At 34.7% G+C, this 21,125-nt stretch overlaps 2 protein-coding genes across 2 annotated transcripts in view; one reads left to right on the top strand and one right to left on the bottom strand.

Annotated features, from left to right (window-relative positions):
• The window catches only part of LOC126974532 (scavenger receptor class B member 1-like), a 113,764-nt gene extending 99,579 nt beyond the window's left edge, over positions 1-14,185 (top strand). Inside the window, exons 8-12 of the mRNA XM_050822048.1 lie at positions 1,880-2,041; positions 4,818-4,924; positions 5,171-5,289; positions 7,968-8,093; positions 9,222-14,185. Of these exons, the coding sequence (XP_050678005.1) occupies positions 1,880-2,041; positions 4,818-4,924; positions 5,171-5,289; positions 7,968-8,093; positions 9,222-9,563 (856 nt within the window). The 3' untranslated portion in view covers positions 9,564-14,185. The remainder of the gene's footprint in view (positions 1-1,879; positions 2,042-4,817; positions 4,925-5,170; positions 5,290-7,967; positions 8,094-9,221) is intronic.
• Positions 14,186-14,220: 35 nt separating this feature from the next.
• LOC126974553 (plasma kallikrein) overlaps positions 14,221-21,125 on the bottom strand; it is a 44,291-nt gene continuing 37,386 nt past the window's right edge. The window contains exons 5-6 of the mRNA XM_050822084.1: positions 20,147-20,784; positions 14,221-16,268 (exon numbers count right to left, since the gene is read on the bottom strand). Coding sequence (XP_050678041.1) covers positions 16,107-16,268; positions 20,147-20,784 — 800 coding nt within the window. The 3' untranslated portion in view covers positions 14,221-16,106. The remainder of the gene's footprint in view (positions 16,269-20,146; positions 20,785-21,125) is intronic.

The following is a 21,125-nucleotide window of genomic DNA, read 5'->3' as shown; positions in this document are numbered from 1 at the left end:
TATGCCTGCGCAGGTAGACCGGAATGTGTGTGGGAATAGACCTGTGCAGGTTTTTGAACCTGCGCAGGCGACCGGCGCAAGATCGAAAATCGATTCTTTCGAGTGACACCGTACGGTGTACCTGTGCGTGTGTGCGTGTACTCCGGTGACCGGTCGCCTGCGCAGGTCGAGTCCGTTGTTTCCTAGTATTTCTTTCAGACGGTTGTCTCATCGCTATAAATACTATTTCTCATAACTGTGTCTTCTTTTTTTATCATAGGAGTTATCATTTCAAGTAGTTTAAGGTATGTTTTCTCGTCCATTCGAAGATAGTTTTTAAAATCTTCTGGTTCAAATTTCAATTCATTTATTAAATTAACATGACTATATGTTTTCCTTTTCAATAACCAATGCTTACACCACTTTCTTCGCTTGTTTTTCGTATCATTTTTCTTCAAAATTAAAGCAAGACCTAGCAACGCCAGCGTGTCATCGTCCATATTTGATGCCATCGCAAAGAGAACTGAAGACCGCTTCGATACACCGGAACGTCCCCATACACGCTACCATTGTTCGGTTGACCTACGCAGGCATACCTGCACAGATTACCTCTCCGGTAGACCGTAGCGAGTATGGCCTCCATAAGAATGTGGTTGTCTGTTGAAACTCTTTGCACATGAAGGGTACGAAAAAAAAAACAAAGGAGTGTTGTTATGAAATTCAGTACAACATTACAACACTCGTTTGGATGATGTAATGGTTATTAGGACATTGGGTGTTTTAATGTTGCCAATAAGCTAACTGTTTCAGAATCTTTAATAGAGGATTTAAAGCATGGGTGTAGATAAAATAATTTACAAATTATTAATTTTTTAATTAATGCAACACGGCAAGTATACAAACATGCCCGTATCAAATCTGTTCAAACCTAAAATTCCTATAATTTCGACTCTACCAGTCTGAAATCGGACACATTCATTTAATAAGTGCTCATTTCCTCAATTATGAAACATGAGTAACATAGAGATGACTATGTAATTTTCGTCAAAAATTTTAACTTATTCAGAGGCCGGATCTCAGTCTGTGAGCAACTAATAACCTCCTTTTACACTGTACATTAAAAAACCACGGTATACGAGGATGCTGAGACTGCATAGTTCGATACAAAATTCCTTTTTCCAAAGATTTACGATGAAAGTAATCTCCCCATAAATCCTGACATTTCCTTTTATATTTTGGTAAGAATTCAGTAGATAAGTACCATATGTTGTACTAGAGAATTACTAGTAATTCTGTCACGAATACAAGCACCGTACACAAATAAAACTTATCACTACCTATTAGTAATGACATAGCTTACTACAACCTTTACTCCGTAATAACTTAGCGAATTGCAAAATAGAAGCATAAAAGTATCAATCACACAGAAAATCCAAACGTTAGGTTTATTTTTTTATTCCCATCATCACAATTGGGTTCGCAAGTATAAACATTACCAGTGGGTCTCAAGGCTCCTTTGCACCAGATGCCGGCTAGATTATGGGTAACCATAACGGCGACTATTTCTATCGGGAAGCAGTAATGAAATTACTAGACAAATGAGACTTGACATCTTATGTCTCAAGGTGACAACGCAGCTGTAGCACCTCTCAGAATTTTTGGCTTTTTCAATAATCCTGAGCGGTACTGCATTGTTATGGGCAGGGCGTATCAATTACCATCAGCTGAACGTCCTGCTAGACTCATCCCTGATTTTCAAAAAAAAAAAAATTGGCAATACTAATTAATTAATTTTTCCGTGTTAAATAATTCATTCACAACATATCCGCTGTGATGTATATGGTATGGTAAGGTTTCTGTGACGTCGTTTTAATATAATATATATATTTTTATTTCGTAGTATTCTCTGCAACCGCCTGAAAGGAACATACGAGGGTCTCATGATAACTCCGAGGTATAACGTCAGTAACCCTCTCCCAATCTTCAGGAAGCAAGCCTGCAGGGTCTACCCGTTTCGGTTTCTTGAGGAGCGCATGAGTGACATGGGTTTCCCCATCTCCAGGTATGATAAATTTTATACAAAATTTATTATGTAGACAAACTTCAAACCAAGCATTTATTCATTCATCAAAAGATTTGACTAATGACTTTCATGTAAAAAAATGAATCCCAAATTTGTTCTCTGCACCCTCTAAAACCTCGGATACGATATTCATATTGTTGAAATCATAATTTTGCACATCAGCCATTTTAGATTTCAAAAAGATCCCAAATTCGTTCTCTGCATCCTCTACAACCTCGGATACGATATCCATATTGTTGAAATCATAATTTGGCGCGGCGGCCATCTTGGATTTCAAAAAATGATCCCAAATTCGTTCTCTGGACCCTCGAGAACCTCGACTACGATATCCATATCGTTGAAATCATAATTTTGAGTCAGCCAAAATTATTGTTTTATAATTAATAATGGCTGACAACGGCGCCTCTATCGCCTCGCTTTTTCGTTTCAAATCACAATGATTTTAAAGAATATTCACTTCAAAAATACTTCTCCGCAAAAGTAGAAGTCAAAATTAACATGACACTCAACAATTTACAGTAATTGGCATTATTACGTAAATAGCAAGGAAATTATGTATTATTTTACCTAGTCTAGCCTTATGCAAAATTTAAAATTTTTAAGGACGAACAAGTGATAAGATCGTTGCTGATTCTTATCTATAAAAAGAAGATATAGATACTTAAAAAGTCTTTCCGAGATACTCTATATTGAATGGAACACGAATTATGTAAATTGATTTCGACCACATCTGGTCGTACAGCTCATTCTTAGTATTGCAAAATTTCCGTCATAAATTAATCATGCCACAAATAAAATTTCATAATTTATTATCATTCTCAGTCAGAACCCAATTATTTAAATATAGTAGTAATTATTAATCTTAATATCTTTTTACCTAAACTAATATGCTAAAGAGGGTTTATTTGTGTTTCTGTATGTATATTTGTAATGTTTTCATACAAAAACTACAGGACCAATTTCAAAAATTCTTTCACCATTAGAAAGCTGCATCTTCACTGAGCGATATAGGCTATATAACATTTTGAAAAAGTAGGGATCCGTAGTTAAATTAAATAATATAACCCAAGGTGTGAAAAAATTAGTCATAAAAAATCTGTCATCGCGTGCGCTGCGGAAACTATTGATGATAGAGCAAAAAAATATTCTACAGTATTATAGAACATATCAATATCTAAAAAAAAGTCCGCGATATAATACATATAAGTGCTAAACGAACAAGTTATTCAAACCATATTATTCATTCTTCATCCTTATCCCATTAAATACTTGTGAAATACATGTTAAATTTTTAAAATCGGACATTGAATGTTAAATGGATTTAAAAAATAATATAACGAATTAGAAATGTCAATGTAAAGAAAATAATGCAATAATAAAATGTTAACTAAGTGAAATAAGACTTTTATGTTAACAAAAATAAATCTATAGTCCGACTTATGGCCGTTCCCAGTATTCAGTCTATCTCTTACTTGAGATAAAAATCGTAACTATCGTTGACTTTTCTGTCCCAATAAACTTATCGACGGTAACTCACCTTATCCGTGCACGCTGTCTGTCAATGGGACGACGTATATATAGCGATATAAAGATTGTATGGAAATTGCAATTCACGCGTCCCAATATAAGGCGATAAGAATGACTTATCGCATATATTGGGACAGTTTCAGTTTATTGACCGCTAATTAGTAACAGTAGAAGGTAGTAATTTATCTGTAGATAGTATACTGGGAACGACCGTTAGTAGACTTTCCACTACCACGAGTTCGGTATCTACGCGAGTGAAACCGCGGGTATTGCTAGTTATTAATATTAAAATATAAATTACTAGTTTTGCCCTGCCTCGAATTGCTGCGGCTGAAAAGTAAAAAAAAGACGAACTTTTGTTTTAAATCTTCTATATATATAAAAGAGAATGTATGTTTATATGTTCCCTAATAACTCCTCAACTATTCGACCGATCTCAATGAAATCTTAAGGAAGGTTTACGTATATAATTTATATGGCAAAACAACATTTTGCCAGGTCAGCTAGTACATAATACTTGATACTACTGGTGGGAATACAATATTTTTATCCGTTTTATCCTTGGCGCAGATTATTACATTAAACTAACGTATAGACGTTGCGTGCAAGATAAAATAGCATTCGTAACGGAGATACAGCAAGATACAAAAAGTAAGAATCTATAGCCACTGTAACCGATTTTGATTGTAAAGTGTAAACAGTCAGGCGCGCTTGGAATTAGTTCCTTTATATATTAAACTAGTTAAATTTGAAAAATCGGTCCAGACGTTAGGAGATACGCAGGATAATTATATATGGACTGTATTGAGAATCTAAAAACTCATCGAATCGATCGAAATCGGTGCAGTAATTTAGGAGGTAGTTCAATTATTGTAAATCTAAACCATCCCCAATCCACTTGAACACACACAGAAAAACTCATTTAAATCCTCCAACACTGCATCTTCCGGTACGTGGTCGCCATTTGAGGACTTTTCTGGCCCACCGGCCATCTGTCCGTCGAACTACGCGCCCTGACCACTGCCACTTCAGTTTGATATGACACCATGTGTTTATGTGAACCATTACCGAATGACTTGTAAAAAATCCCTTATGCTTACATTCTGTGGTTACCACATTGGTAAGTGATCTATGACACTTCTGTTCTCGAACGTCAAAATATCTAGCCGCTTTTTGTTCTTTTTGTCACCATTAATAGTTTTGTTCTGAATGTTTATTCTAATTTCAGGTTTAAGATGGACGAGTCTGCATTCAACAAGTCAAGTCCGTTTGCTTGTACCTGTACGAAGAACTGTTTGCCCGACGGATTTGTGGACATCGGCAGTTGCTATTACGGTAGTAAAGTTAACATTAATTGCTTGCACACTCCCAAAATTAGGTGAAAAATGAATTATTCGATTCTGAGTTTTTTTTGTTATGAAAAGACAATTTACTAAAATTTCATCCAGTTGTTATAAAAATTTTACGTGTTTTTAATGTGGTCTATATATGTAGTTATTATTGGACTATTTAGTGGTGTCCATAGTGGTGAGCCATTTTTAAAGAATATTTTTTTTAACTAAACGAATGATTTTATTTCAGGATTTCCAATAGCCTTATCAAAACCACATTTCCTGGACGCAGATCCTGAGCAACAGAAGATGTTCGTGGGCATGCATCCAGACCCAGAGGCACACGCGTCCCATGTCGACATTGAAACGGTATACATCACATAAATCTCTTTCGAACGCAATTATTAACCAAACCCCGTTTGGTACTTATTCTTAGGTACAAAAGGAATTGATTTAATCATGTTTTCAATGCATCCAGTATTTGTAAATTGTATTGTAAGAAATGTTCTTCGGTTTCATGTCCTTAATTTATGTTCCTTCTTTCATGAACGCCCTAGGAATGTGTACTTTTCGGCCTTTTTTTTAAATATTCTAATCCCGATCAAATGCAGTGGAAGGCTCCTTTGCTGCGGATGCTGGAGTACCACTACGGTGCCTATTTTTACCGTGAAGCAGTAATGTGTAAGCATTACTGTCTGAAGGGCGCCGTAGTTAGTGCAATTACTGGGCAAATGAGACTTGACCACTCAGAATTTTTGGGTTTTTCAATAATCTTGAGCGGCGCTGCATTGTAATGGGCAGGGCGTTTCATTAACCAGCAGCTGAAGGTCCTGCTCGTCTCGTCCCATATTGTCATAAAAAAATAGGAAAATATTTATTTCCTCTGAGCCATTTTCTCTTCATTCCTTTATTTGAATGTATAATACTGAATACCGACTTATGCTGAAGGTAGTCGTCATCTATAAACGAGGCAAAAATTATAGCCAGTTTAGCATAATTATATTTTTATTATGTTAATTTTGCAGGCACATTGTATGATTTCATAGTCAAATAACAAACGCTCACTGTTATGAAATATGCCTTCGGCAAAATGTAAATTGTCTCGTCATTTTACTATAATATGCCGCAATATTTTAAAACTGCACGCTCGTCGCTGCCGATCAAACCAAGAAAACATGGTGTCGAGTAGTGATTGTCACATACACAAAAAATATTTAAAACAGTCCAAATTATACGTGTGCAAAGGAATTTCCCAAACTACCTGACTAAAAATACCGTAATTTTAAAGATGTGCCTAACTAAATTTGGTTTTGGGACCTACTAGTGAATTAAGGCTGATTCGGTTCTGGCACTCGTCAGTGCTCATTCGTTCTTTGAAATTTTTATCTTTATCTAGGTATGATGAAAATGTCACTTCAAAGAATTGACTTTTCTTATGATGGTCATCCTAAAATTACAATTATCTTTGTTGAAAATATAGCAATTGAACGAGTTGCCAATTTGCCCATGGCATATCCCTACTATAATATTATATATGTGAATGTAAGTTTGTTTGTTACGCTTTCATTCCTAAACCGCTCAACCGATTTTGATAAAATTTAGTACATAGATAGGCAAGACCTTGTGAAAGGACATAGGCTACCTTTAATCGCGAATAAAAGGTTGAAATAGATGGGGGGAGGGGGAAATGTATCAAGGTCCTCATTATTTTGAAAATTTGTATTTAGGCACTTGAGAAGAAATAAATAAATATTTCATCTAGCGTTTTTAAAATTTAGCCCTGTGTGGGGTGAAAATTGGGGATGAAAATTCTATAGTTGGTAGCTTATAAAATGTACTAACCACAGCAGTTTGTTGCGTATTATTTGCAAAGTGAGTATATTTAAAAATAAAAAACGCTGCCCAAAGTAACTATTGCACGTGCACGAAGTCGCGGGTATAAGCTAGTTATTTCATAACAGCAAGCGATTTGGCTGCGACATTAATACCACAACTTGTTCTAAGTAAAACATTTTTTGGACCATCGGTCATCACTATGGCACAGATTCCATGCTAATACTGTTTGACCAACCGCGTCGTCCACACGCCATATATCATAATAAAAATATAAAAAGGATTATTACGGTGGTTTTATATCATAATAAAAATGAGTCAAATATATTTTGTATATTATGATTGAATGTTAAATTTTGAGGTCACAAAACCGTTTGAATGGCACTTGTAGTGAGGTCAATAGCATAATATTCTATAGTCTCTTCGCATCGTCTGCTAATACAATGATTTAAAGCCCTTGATTTTAATGCCAAATATTGGCAAACAAGTCATTCTAATTCTGCACTTCTACGTTTGAATATACGTTTTAAGGTTACTGTTTTTTATGAGAAAAATAAATGAGACTTAAGGTTAGTGATCCGGCTTGTTCATTACAATGCTGTGTGCTTTTAAGACATAAAATGTTGAGCCTTATTAGTCCAGTAATTTCACTAGCTATAGCGCTCTTCTTTAACTTTAACAGGAAAAATCCATCTTCATGCGTTCTGATACGCCCGAAAAATAAAACTGAAAAGAAAATTTTCTCTGGCCTTGACGTCTATTGCCCAACAAGCTGTAGCTCGGGACTTAGTTCCCATAGAAATTTGGATGTTTTGGCAAAAAAACCTTAATGTGTTAACAAAAACGTAACTATACCAAAGAAATAGCACATTTTTCCGAGATCGAAATATGTTCTATTCCAAATTATAATGAATTTCTGTGCCAAGTTTAATTGACATCAGCAATTCTGGTGTTCATCATCAGCCGGATGACGTCCACTGCTGGACAAAGGCGTCCCCCAAAGATCTCCACGACGATTGGTCCTACGCTGCTCTCATCCAACGAATTCCGACGATCTTGGCCAGGTCGTTGGTCGATCTTGTGTACCAACACTGCGTCTTGTTGAGAGACAAATATTCGAAAATACAAATCTTTAATTTCCAATATTAGTATAGAAGTGAATGACGAACTTTTATCAGATGCTTTAACGTTATTTTTTTATGTTTTTCATATAGTCAATTGGCGTACCATTGTCTTTGCGGACTAACATGCAGGTTAACATAGCAGTGAGGGCTTCAGGAGGAAATCCATCCATAAGACCCGTGAAGGACAAAGTCTTGCCACTCATGTGGCTATCACTGGTAAGTTGATCATAAGTTTAATAAGGTTTACCAGCTGTTCACCTCACCAATGGTAGAAGATTCAATTTGTAAGGCACTACATTTATGTTGACGGCTGCCAGCGCTTGGGTTTCCAGTAGCCTAATTGAGGGGCTAAGATAGTTCTTTGTATATTCTCCGCACCTCTGGCCTCAAAGTGTCTCGGCAGTAAACGGAACAAAGATGTACTCACTGAGACCGACATATTTGCGACGCTTGCGGTCTTCGGAAGTCGAAGCAGCAACCCCAGCACGAACTGACGTAACTTGGAAATGAGAAAGTGTCGACACAAGTCAAGTGGCAGCGCCAGCACCCTTCCCTGTGCCGAAGACACCAGCGTCATTCCACCAGGACGCTTGCCATCGCGGCGGGTAATACAGATTTAATTAAGGCTGGCGTGACGAATGATACGGCCTGCCGATTTTAGCTATTTCGGTAAACGGATCAGCTGCCAGTATTCTTGGTACGCTATCCCGTAATGAAAGTTTGAATTTGATGTAGTCATAGTATTATAAATATTATAGTTATAAAATTTGTTTTATTTGAATACATTACAGTTAACGGTGTTTACATTATGCCTTACACCTACGAAGAAAAAGATAATAATTTAAAAACGGTAAAAAAAACTTAAAAAAAAAGTTGTGGTTTGAACATCATGTACGAATGAGAGATAACATCACGATATATAATGATATAGCTGGTAGATTCCAGCAACTTAACTACAAACTATTGTTTTCACAATTGTTAATTTTTTAGATGTATATTCGGCGAAATATTCTAATCCGTTTCTCAATCCCTGTACTGTTTTTTTATGGTAAAGGAGGACAAACGATCGTACGGGTCACCTAGTGTTAAGTGATCACCGCCGCCCACATTCCCTTGCCATACTAGAGGAAACACAAGAGCATTTTTTTGAAGGTACCCATGTCGTATCGTCCCGTATACACCGCACCAGCAAGCTCATTTCACAGCTTTGTAGTACGTGGAAGAAAGCTACTTGAAAATCCCACTGCGGGAGGATCCAGATTCACTATTGTCTGAAAAACAACTGCAAAACCCATCTAACTGAGATAATATGTATCCATTTCTTAATATTTATTTCTTCTTCAGCACTGCAAGGAACCACCAGAAGAAGTAGCATCTCTCCTCCGACTTCGTTTTAACATTGTCCCACCACTTATCCTAGCCGGAGAGGTGACTTTTATCGTCATCGGCCTTATCCTTGTAATTCACGGAGTTCATCGTCTCTTGAAACCAAAATACCAGTTAATTAGAAGTGATGAGAAGCAAGTTAAAAGAAAACCTATTGAACGCAGAAAGAGCAGTCTAGTACTAAATATTGTTGATAATAATGCTTTCACGGATGACGAAATGGCTAAAGAAGCTGTTTCCTTACTGGCTATCACAGAAGAGGACAACGACCTACATGATATGGTTGTTGATGAATCTTGACTTAGGAATAGATAATATTATGTAGTTATAGTTATTTATGCAACTGTTATGTAATATGGGGTAGTAAAACACGAATGTCGGATTTATGATAAAAGTATCACATGAGTGTTTGAATACCTAATTATCACCAGTTGCAAGACTTTATCTACACCCATAATATGAAACCCCTCTATAAAAGATTCTGAAACAGTTAGCTTTCTGCTGACATTAAAAAAGCCAGTCTTAGTAACCATAATATCATCCAAAGGAGTGTTATTATGAAAACGAGTGTTGTAATATTGTACTGAATTTCATTACAACACTCGTTTTGATGATATAATGGTTATTAGGACACTCGGTGTTTTAATGTTGGCAATAAGCTAACTGTTTTAGAATCTTTAATAGAGTACTTAAAGCATGGGTGTGGATAAATAATATTATTATAGGGCTTGCCATAGTTCGTGATAAAGTTAAATCGTGCGTATACCATGTATAACTTGAATAAACAACGAATTTATATTTATAAATGAGGCACTGTTTAGCTTTGATGTTAATTAAGAAATAATCGGTTATTTCAGAACAAAAGACTAGTATCAAATTCTTGGTTAAGGTTCGCGTGTTAAGTTTGTTTTCTCTTTTATATGTTATATGAGTTTAAACAACATGCGGGTCATCTGAAGGTAACGTGTATAGATGTTAGCCAACACCATTTAGATAGAAGTAGATCAAAAACTCCCTGAGCGATGTTCGCTCTAAATTGTTATTCAATACCTTGGTAACCGAACTATCGCTAGCACATGTGTTCTTTTGAATGGCAATAATAAAGTTATGCGCTTAGATGCATTGCAGCTAAGTTTTAACAAGAATTGCATTATCACCAAGTTTTTGAAAGCACACACGTTGAAATGATAATTCAACAGAAATGTCGAGATTACTTCATCAGCCTGCTTCTATGCATACTTTTAGCTTGAAGTGCTTAAAGCCTAGATGTTTGCAAGCTATGCATCTGCGATCTAAAATCAACAAATAATAGTAAATGAATAAGTAGATAGTACTGTTCTCCTAAAACGGACAACAAGCTGTATTTTAATTATCCAGCTTGTTAATTATGTTGTAAGTATTTATTGGGTATGTAAGTAAAGTAGTATTGTAATTACTTATTCATCCTTCAAGTTAAATATTGTTTTTTTACTCAACCTGTCTTCTCGTGGAGTTATAGTATGTTTAATATGTGACAGCTATGCTTCTATTTACTAATTACTTGGATTCCCAGTGGCAGGCTCCTTTACACAGGATGCCGGCTAGATTATGGGTACCACAACGGTGCCAATTTCTGCCATGAAGCAGTAATGTAGCATTATTGTGTTTCTGTCTGAAGGGCGCCGTAGCTAGTGAAGTTACTGGGCAAACGGGACTTAATATCTTATGTCTCAAGGTGACCAGCGCAAGTGTAGTCCCGATCAGAATTTTTGGTATTTTCAAGAATTATGAGCGGTACTGTATTGTAATGGGCAGGGCGTATCAATTTTTATCAACTGAACGTCCAGATCGTCTCGTCCCTTATTGTCATAAAAAAAAAACTTTCATACAATGTTTGTTAAACCTGTTAAACTGAAAATATTGATACCAATGGCTCAAGTTAAAGTAATATAGATATTCACTATTGTTTCAAGTACTTATCAGATAATATAGGTTTGATGAAATTTCAATTACATCGAAGGTGAGACATGTTGTGGGTGAAGGACACAGTTTGTACCTAACCAGGGCCGTACTGTGTAATGTTTAGGCAGTAAGGGCTAAATGTTTCATTCTCATTTATATTTAAATAATATTCCATATTTATTCTTAGTTGGTGGTAATATTGTTAATGGTCTTGCCATAGTTATATGTAATGATTTATAAGAGTACATAATATAATATTCTAAAATGCAATTAGATGTCTGGTACTTTAGTACCAGACATCTTCTTTAGAAGAATTTGCTTTACGGCCGTTTTCAATAACCTATCTATCCTTAGTTTAACAGATAGCATTGGACTATAACTATATTGGACATAACTATGGATAGATAAGATCTTGTCATTAAACGATGACGGCAATGTATCCATAAGTTAAACTAAGGATAGATGGGTTATTGAAAACGGCCGTAAATATATATAGTGTACTGTTATTATACAAAGATTAGAACTATAATGCATTTTATATGTCATGATATGTCATTTATAATGTGATTATGAATGCAATGTTTTATTATATACCTGACATAAAAATCCACAATATCGATAGGTATAGTTATTTTATATATTATACTAGCTGACCCGACAGATGATGGTACGTAATATATAAATTACTATTATTATTTCGTAAAATATGCTCCCTGTTGTTATAATGAAATTGTTTCACAGCAGAACTGTCAAACCGTGCGTCAATAAATTCTGTCATAGAAAATATGTCCATACAAAACAAATAATGGCAATCGAAATAAAAACTATCCTATCTCTCTAGTTGGACTAAACTGCACTACACCATGAAGTAATACCCATTAAAATCCGTTCATTAGTTTACGAGTTCACGGGAAACAAACATGAGGCCTCTAGATTTATATAATATATTAAGAAGTTTGGGGGAAAATAAAAACAGTATAAATAAAAATATTTGGTAAAATTTTAGTTCGAATTCTATTCAAAACTGCTAACACATGGTGTTTGGTTTCAAATAGCTTAAAGCAATATGATTCAAGACATTGGAATAATTTTATTGATCAAAATGTTACCAATTAGCTGATACACGTATACAAAACATCTTATCTCAAATAAATTTTTTTCAATAAGATTTAACTCTAAATTTTTACTAAAACTTATATGTAATAAAGCTTGAATGAATAAATATGGACCAATCCTTAATCTAAGCATTTAATGTTAATCAGTATCATTTATACATTTCTGAATTATGTATAGTCTATAGTATTCCTTTAAAATCAATTACGGGTGTTCTTAAATAGTAATAAGATATTATTTTCAACTGATGATGTGATAATGTGACATATTCTTTGCTCAACTAGGTAGATGCAAATAAGTTTTATTCCTCAGATCATCTAAACGTCTAGATAGACTATGACAGCTTTGAAAACGTCGAAAACACAAAGTGTCATACAAATCGCGCGTGTAAGACGTAGCTTGTCACGCACACTAAACTAACACTCCTGGCGTGTTTTTATCGGTTGCCTAACAGCAAGAGACTCTAACTAGACGTATTAATTATCGTAGTTTTATTCTTTGAATATATTCTCAATGTATGCAATATTTGTATAGATGAGTGCCGTCCGCCATTACGCAAAGCTAAATTAATAGTTAATAGTATAATTGATATTTTATGCAACGAATGTTAATTTTATGTGCGTTGCTAGTTATTTTAGTTAAGTTACGCTCAACTATTTTTACTTTATGTACTTGGTTAGATATTTAACGAGACATTAGCGGTGTTATTACGAAAAATAATTTAAACATGGCTTTGAAACAATGACCCAACTATAACAACGTCAGTGACCTACAAATAACGACGTCTAAATGTGTGTATATTTTTTCTGTTACAAACAGTGTTTAGCTTGTGTTTAACTAAAATTTTGTTTAACACAACAAGTGTTCAAGAAAAATTATTGACAGCTGTCATCTATCTGTCATCATATAATGTAAATCTTCCTTAAGAATATGATATATTCGTTGGACACACCTTAGACAAGCTTCGACCAGTATTTAAATATAAGCAATGTCTAAAGATTGTTGACCGCTAAACAACAGAAAGACACAGATTTCAAGACATGTATAAGTTTTTGTAGTAGCATAGTATTAATTATAATAAATTTAAAAAAAGAAAGGCTTCGATTGGATCATTCGATGCCAAACATTATTAGATTTTGAATTTGTTAAATCAGCAACAGGTTGTTATTATTCAAATACAAATTGTAAATGGACCACGCCTTATGTTTCTTTATAGATCTGATATTGATTAGTATAAAATTTAAATAATAATTTCATTTTTATCAAACGTTTCTACATGGAAATTATCTTCACATTATCTTCTTATACAATAGTACAAGCGCGTACGCGTGCGTAGGAAAACATTTGATATTAAAAATGTAAATTAGTTATGGCGAAACAATGACAGACATACCTGAGGTTCCGAGGAAGAGATGGTCTGCAGCTGGGGGGTAATCCTCTAGGAACTACTGGTGTGTGTTACTATGGTCACTCGGCGTTTTGTGAATGAATTTCGTTACACCGAGTACTTTGATGCATTGCGAATAGGCCGTTGACTATGCCGATGACCGGTGACAATTGGTTATTAACCGGCGTGAGAGTCAATTGGCATTAGATTAGCCAACCAATGCGTCTGTTGTCAATAGGTATCTCTCTATATCTACAGGAACTATCAGCGCTATAGTTTGCCATATAAAAATTCAACAAAGAGTATAGACAATTGCGGCGCAACTTTCAAGCTTTATTGTAACCTCTTTAACATACTTGTTTTATTACATGATTGTGATATTTAAATTAGGTATAAGGTAATAATGTAAGTGTAAATATAGACTAATCATAAGTAATTGAAAATAAATATTTGTATCAAATATAAAACTTGAGATAAATTATTGTAGTTTTTTATTTATTATTATTTTTTGTATTCTTAACTTACATTCTATTACATGCTCAGGAATAAGACTAGATATAATATTTACAATAGGACATTTAATAATTTACTTAAAAAAACTATAACTTAACTTACTGAGTATACAATGGCTATAATAATATTTATATTGGTAACTTAAGTTATTGTTATTAAGGACTTTTAATCTTTTATGTTAAAAAAGACTCAAAATTCTTACAATAAAATCAGGTATAATAGAATTGATATAAGAGAATATTATGGAGTTTTGGTACTAGGAATGTTACTCTTAACTGACTCGAAAAAACTTTTTTTTAAATGTATTATTTTTATAATAGTTATACTAGCCATCTTTTGTTTGGCTACAGAGTTGACAGTATTATTGAAGATAATTATGAATATTTTACGACTTCAAAAATGGAGGAGGTTCTCAATTCGTCCGTTTTTTATGTTTATGTTTGTTACCTCAGAACTTGCGACTGGGTGAACCGATTTTGATAATTCTTTTACTAAAAACTTGATGCTTCTCGTGTAGTCATTGGTCTTGGCCGGAATCAGCCAAGGTAGGTTTGTAACTACATACATAGTTATAGGTGAGATATGCTTGAGTCGCACGCGCGACGTGAGGAGGCGAGAGCGGGGCCGCGGCAGGTTCTCCGCGATTCCAAAAATAACAATAATCGCAAGTAGAATCAGATAAATTAATTAGATTGTATAAAATAACACAGTTATTTTAATACTTTTTAGTGCATATTTTTTGGAATAGCGTTTGAAGAATAATGTTTGAAGTCGGTTGATTTATTTTGTTCTTTTTTTTATATATTATAAATTAAAAATTGCATATAAACAAATATTTGCCTTTATAATTCATATCATATCAATTCATTGATTAGGTAACAAAATAAGTGGCGTAGTACTAAGTAGCGAAAAGTAAATACCAACTACTCCTTTAACAATTACACTACCTACCGAAGGAATTGGCGGTAAAATATGGGTGCGGAGAGGGGCATCACGCTATTGGTCGATACATTTTCAGCACTTAAAAATACAGTCACGTACAAAAATGAACACAGACTCCTTGTGCTGCTTAGGTGGCGCTAACAATAGGTAGAATATTAGATAATCTTAAAGTGATACGGGACTCGAACCCGCGACCTCTCAAGTTCTAGCGATCTTCCACTGAACCAACCGTTCGAGTGACGTATCGTTGATAAATCTTGTATGTCTTGTTCAACTTTCAGATTGTGGCTTCACCTACAAGATCTACTTTACAGTTGATTACCTCAACGCCAATATTTGCATATTAGGAAATTGACTTGCGATGTCGTTCTTTAAAATTTAAAATCAAAACTCGCACGGTACGCGAGACGTCGCGGGCTCGAGTCCCGCTATGTTCATAAATTATTTTTTTCAAATTTAATTTGTGTAATTAATCCCAGAAGAGAGGGTTATCACTTTATCTAAACCCATGCTTTAAATCCTCTATTAAAGATTCTAAAAGAGTTAGTTTATTGCCAAGATTAAAACAGCCAATGTCCTAATAACCATTACATCATCCAAACGAGTGTTGTAATGAAATTCAGTACAACATTACAACACTCGTTTTCACAATAACACTCCTTTGGATGATAATATGGTTACTAGGACTTGCTTTTTTAATGTTAGCAGTAAGCTAACTGTTTCAGAATCTTTTATAGAGGATTCATATTGTGGGTGTAGATAAAGTCTTGTATGCAACTATTGATAATTTAATATTAAAACACTCATGTGATACTATTATCATAAACACACATTCGTGTTTTATTACCCCTTATTACATAACAGTTGCAAAAATAACTATTAATAAATAACAAATTGTTCAGAAGCGTAGAGTGGCACATTATTAATTAGCACAATATTTTATTGTACTAAGTAGCGTAAACATGTGCGTATATCCAGGCTACATAGTGCGCTACGTTTGTGTAGACGTCGGGCACGCCCCGTCGCGCGCAACCCGATCCGAACGATGTGAGGCCCCGTAGCTCCCAGCGGCCCCGAGTGCGGCACTGCAAAGGGCCCCCACTGTCGCCCTGCAACATGCATAATTTTATTGAAATGCTTTTATACTAGGATGCCGCAGTCGCTCGTCATACCGCTTCGCTGCAGCGTATATTTGAGCGAAGCGAGGTAAAGTAAGTCTGTGTACAAAAACAAAACAATATTAATCAAACAAGATTTGATCGATGGGCTCTATGTTTAAATAAATATAAATAGCGCGTTTATAATAATTTGTAAATCATGTTTGTTTTTAATAAAATTCATTGAATCAAGTCGAAATCAAGCTTAGAAAATTTCGAAAACTTTCTATGAGCTCAATATTTTATAAAATCGGTCCAAAAATGGCCGAGAAACAATTTAACACAGAAATCAACCCGGTGGGAGCTCCGCTTAGCTTCGCTCAATTACGGCTTTTCTACAATTATGTGAGATGGTCTTGTTTATTGTCTCTTACCAAAGTTACCGACATAGCCGAAATGATTGCGAAACTGAAGTGGCACTGGGCAGGCCACATAGTTCGACGGACAGATCGCCGTTTGGGCAGTAAAGTCCTTGAATGGCGACCACGTACTGGAAGATGCAGTGTTGTTAGGCCCATCTTGAGATGGACCAACGATCTGGTCAAGATCGCCGGAATACGTTGGATGAGGGCAGCGCAGGACCGATCATCGTGGAAATCTTTGGGGAAGCCCTTTGTGCAGCAGTGGACGTATTAAGGCTGATGATGACGATAATGAATACCCGATTTTGCTGGGTGGTGTATGATACAATCGTTTTCATAGCACTAGAAGTACGAATTAATATCCAACTACACATAACTAGGTACTATGTATATTGATTAGATGCAAGTGTTATTGATATAAATCACGCCAGTCCTTTGACCAAAGTGGACCGGAACTATTTGGTCTTGTAACATTGACGTACTATGAACAACTAGATTTTTTTTTAATGAAAATACGGGACCAGACGAGCAGAACGTTCAGCTGATGGTATTTGATACGCCCTGCCCATTACAATCCAGTGCCGCTCAGGATTCTAGAAAAACCACAAAAATTTTGAGTGGTACTACAATTGCACTCGTCACCTTGAGACATAACACGTTAAGTCTCATTTGCCCAGTAATTTCACTAGCTACGGCGACTTTCACAACGAAACACAATAATTTGTGTAACAGTAATTTTCAAAGTCTCTAAAATTCTTATATACTTTTTACTGCAAAAAACATAAAAGTTCCAAATTATGTTCATGTCATGTTCCCTTAATTATAAATAACTCATTTAGATTATCTTGAGTCAAAAATTACATCATTGTCTGGATGGAGCTTTGCGTAAATCTGCACGATGTATACCATATAAAGTCCGTAGTATAATTTATAAGTCATTAGCCAAGCCTTTGCTGGAATACTTAATAGAGATTTGGGGATGTGCATATAAAACTTATTTAAAAAAACTTCAAATATCTCAGAACAAAGTGTTAAAAATTTTGTTCTCAAATTCAAATTCAAATATTTTTATTCAAAATCGGATGTGAAATCTCTTATTGAAAGTCAAAAAACTACCACCCATTCCAAAATGAATGCCTCAGGCCTGAGAAGAATGGGCGCAACAAACTCAGCGGGCTTTATTTTTTTTTTATCAAAAATATGTTTTACAATTAAAGTAGCATTTACAAAGTAACAAAGTAAAATTGTACAATAAAACATATTATTTAATAGCCCGAGGGCGGTCGCTCCATTCCCAATCTGTGGTATCATAAAGAAAGTCATTTATGTTATAGTTACAAACGTTTTTTAACAATTCTTTTGAATAACGTAATACTTTTGTTTTGAACATTTTCTAGGAGGCATTATAAGCTTATGTCTGTTCCTAGTGTTAACACTATGGTTATGACAGTTTCTGGCAAATTCACTTATGTGCCTATGAACATTATACAAATACAAAGTATGCATACTAGTTAGGAAAATACTCTTAGATTCCATACATATACAAATAAAAATTAAGACAAAATCACATAAACACGATACCCGAAACAAACATAAACTACAATAATGTAAAGCTAGGACAAATTATGGTTCGAAACCTATATCGTTTGAGGGAGCGCTACAATATAATGACTTGCCGAAAGATATATTTGAGGAAAAATCTTCAGGGGCGTGCATTCCATATAGGAATTTAGGCAATGCCTACCTTAATATGAACCTAAAATAATATATACCACTAGTGTTAGGTAAATTAGTTCCATTATTCTTTAAGAAAATTTCTATTGACCACCCAGTAAGTTTTAGCTCACTTTTAAAACCATAAAATGAACATGTCGAGAGTAAATATCACAACGTCAACTAAGGTAGGTGCTTGTATCTACAGTGCCTGCCTTGCTAGAAAAGCAATGCACGCCTCTGAAAATCTGATCCAAAATTTTAAGCTAAATTAAAAAAGTACTGTCAAACACAATAGTTTATCTTAGAACATAATGTGTTTTGAATTATTATTGTAAAAGTAACCGTAAATTTAAAATTTATGTTCTATTTTATATTTATTTAGAATAAAAAATTCTCATGTAAGTGATCTTTTGTTCTTTTTGAGAAATAAACTCTTTAAACCTAAAGTCTATTGTATGAAACTCTGCCTAATAGACGAATAGGCAGAGTTTTGCTTCAGACAATTTTTGAGAGTGATAATGACTTTAGTTGTCTATTATAAGTACTCTATTTACTTCTTCAATTATTCATCTAATAGTTGCCAAATTGGTCCTAATTTTTTTAATAGTGAAATCGTAATAATTTGTCTGTCAATAAATCTATTGGCGGTATCTACAAATGAAACAATTCATCATGAACTGTCATATCTGTCGGTGAGTCGATCTGTCCGTAAAGATGCGGACGTTTACAAATCGATACTCGATAACTGATAAGCGGAGACATAAGTGCAATTCTTTATTGGAAAGTTACCGTTTCCGAAGCAGTTACTACTACCACTAGTCGAAATGTCATTAAAAAGAATTCTAAGGGAATCAATTTTGAGAAAAAATAAAGCTTTTTATGCCTTTATTACATTTTATAACATCCGCTGCTTCTACTCGTTAGTAAAAGTATTTTTACATACACGAAACAAATGAGAATAGTTATGGAAAATATATTTTGTGACTATATCCACCGTTCTGAGTTGCAGCGAATATCTTTAAATAATAGTTTGTAATTGATTTTGATCTCGTTTTATAAATACTAATTACTTGATTAGCGCTAAGAAGTGATTTGTAAGTTCACCGGTAACGGGACAATATATGTGATTAACTCTTGTATGGATTTTAAAGTGAGGAGCCCGAAATGAAATTTTCCGGGCTTCTTACTAGGAGTATATGTAATTTTATGTCGTTTTATAAAATGTATATATTAGTAAGAGGATAAACTAAAAGAAACTAAACTCTAAGAAAAAAGCGATTCACTCGTTTGTATGAATCGTGCAGTTATTGATAGAATGAATGACGACGCCTATAATCTTGTAAAAACCGGAGATAGCCGAAATCCACTACGTTTTAAGCAACTGTCCGCTTTCAAACTTAGCCGGATTATACTTCGTCGCCAATCGCCTTACTGCAATTACTACTATTTCAAACTTATGTCAAATCACTGCACGTTTCATACAAAACTAAATTTCAATGTTTACTCAGGCAGTCCCGCCTCTTATTACGTATTTACATCCTCTTTGATTTATATGTGCATATATTTTTTAATGTCAATCCAATTTGAATTTTAAAAATTGATGAATCCAATTTTGAACTGTCAAAGTAAATTGTGGCTGACTTTTGCTAGTGATTTATTTATTACATATTTCATTATGCTTAAAAAACATGGTGCGCATTTGTATATGATCGCCCATACAAAAAATTTATTCCCTATTTAGCCTTTACTTACCACACAAGCTCCTGTAGAGCCATCAGTACTTCCGGCGCAAAGGTGGCCATCATTGAGTGGCAGACTTAGCGAGTACCGTTCCCGGCACAGCTTCAGAGGAAGCACCGGCACCTCAGCTTCCAACAGCACATCAGTCAAGCTGCCATTAGTCTGCTCCCGGCCCCAACCGGTCGTGTAACACTCGTCCTTAAAGTCCACACTATTATCATCTATAAACGGATCTATTTCACCAAACATTAATTTTTTATCACTTCTGTTAACTTGATCACTTTCATTATCTTTTACACTTATTTTAATTAGATCACTTTTTATCAATTTAACGATACTATCAAGAGTTGCACTGTCGTATGAATCGTCGCTTCTGCCGTCTTCTGTCTTTCTTTCTTTCTGGTTTGCAACTCTGATATTGTATTTGTAGCTCTTCTGTCCTGTCAAACTATTCAACTTTTCTAAGTACTTATGGGCGCTGTTAGGGTCAGGTTTTGGTGGTTTGGTTCTGCGTTTCTCGTCTGGTTTGTTGTAGAATGACGTGCTTCTTTCCGTGTTGAAATTGACAGTCGGTTCGTATGGAGGAAGGCAGATTGTGCGAACCCTACTCCCTGCACTTACATCAGCTGCCTTAGTTAGTTTCATGAGAGCTGAAATGTAATTGTAAATTATTGGTGAGTGAATTTTGGAATCCTTCTTTTTTATATTTAATTTAAACTATTCGAAATTCAAACGCAATATTTAGTATCTTCTTCATTTTATGCGTAACAACTTTCTAATTAGCAGAAACTACATTTAATATTACTGATTCTATCTTTGATTGTAGTATGCCAGAGATTTAATTAAGAAACTACATTTAATATTACTGATTCTATCTTTGATTGTAGTATGCCAGAGATTTTATTAAGAAACTACATTTAATATTGCTGATTCTATCTTTGATTGTAGTATGCCAGAGATTTTATTAAGAAACTACATTCAATATTACTGA

Source organism: Leptidea sinapis, chromosome 32, assembly GCF_905404315.1.
Source record: "Leptidea sinapis chromosome 32, ilLepSina1.1, whole genome shotgun sequence".
Taxonomy (NCBI): Eukaryota; Metazoa; Arthropoda; class Insecta; order Lepidoptera; family Pieridae; genus Leptidea; species Leptidea sinapis.
Note: the sequence above shows the minus strand (reverse complement) of the source record. Positions and strands in the feature narration are given on the sequence as shown.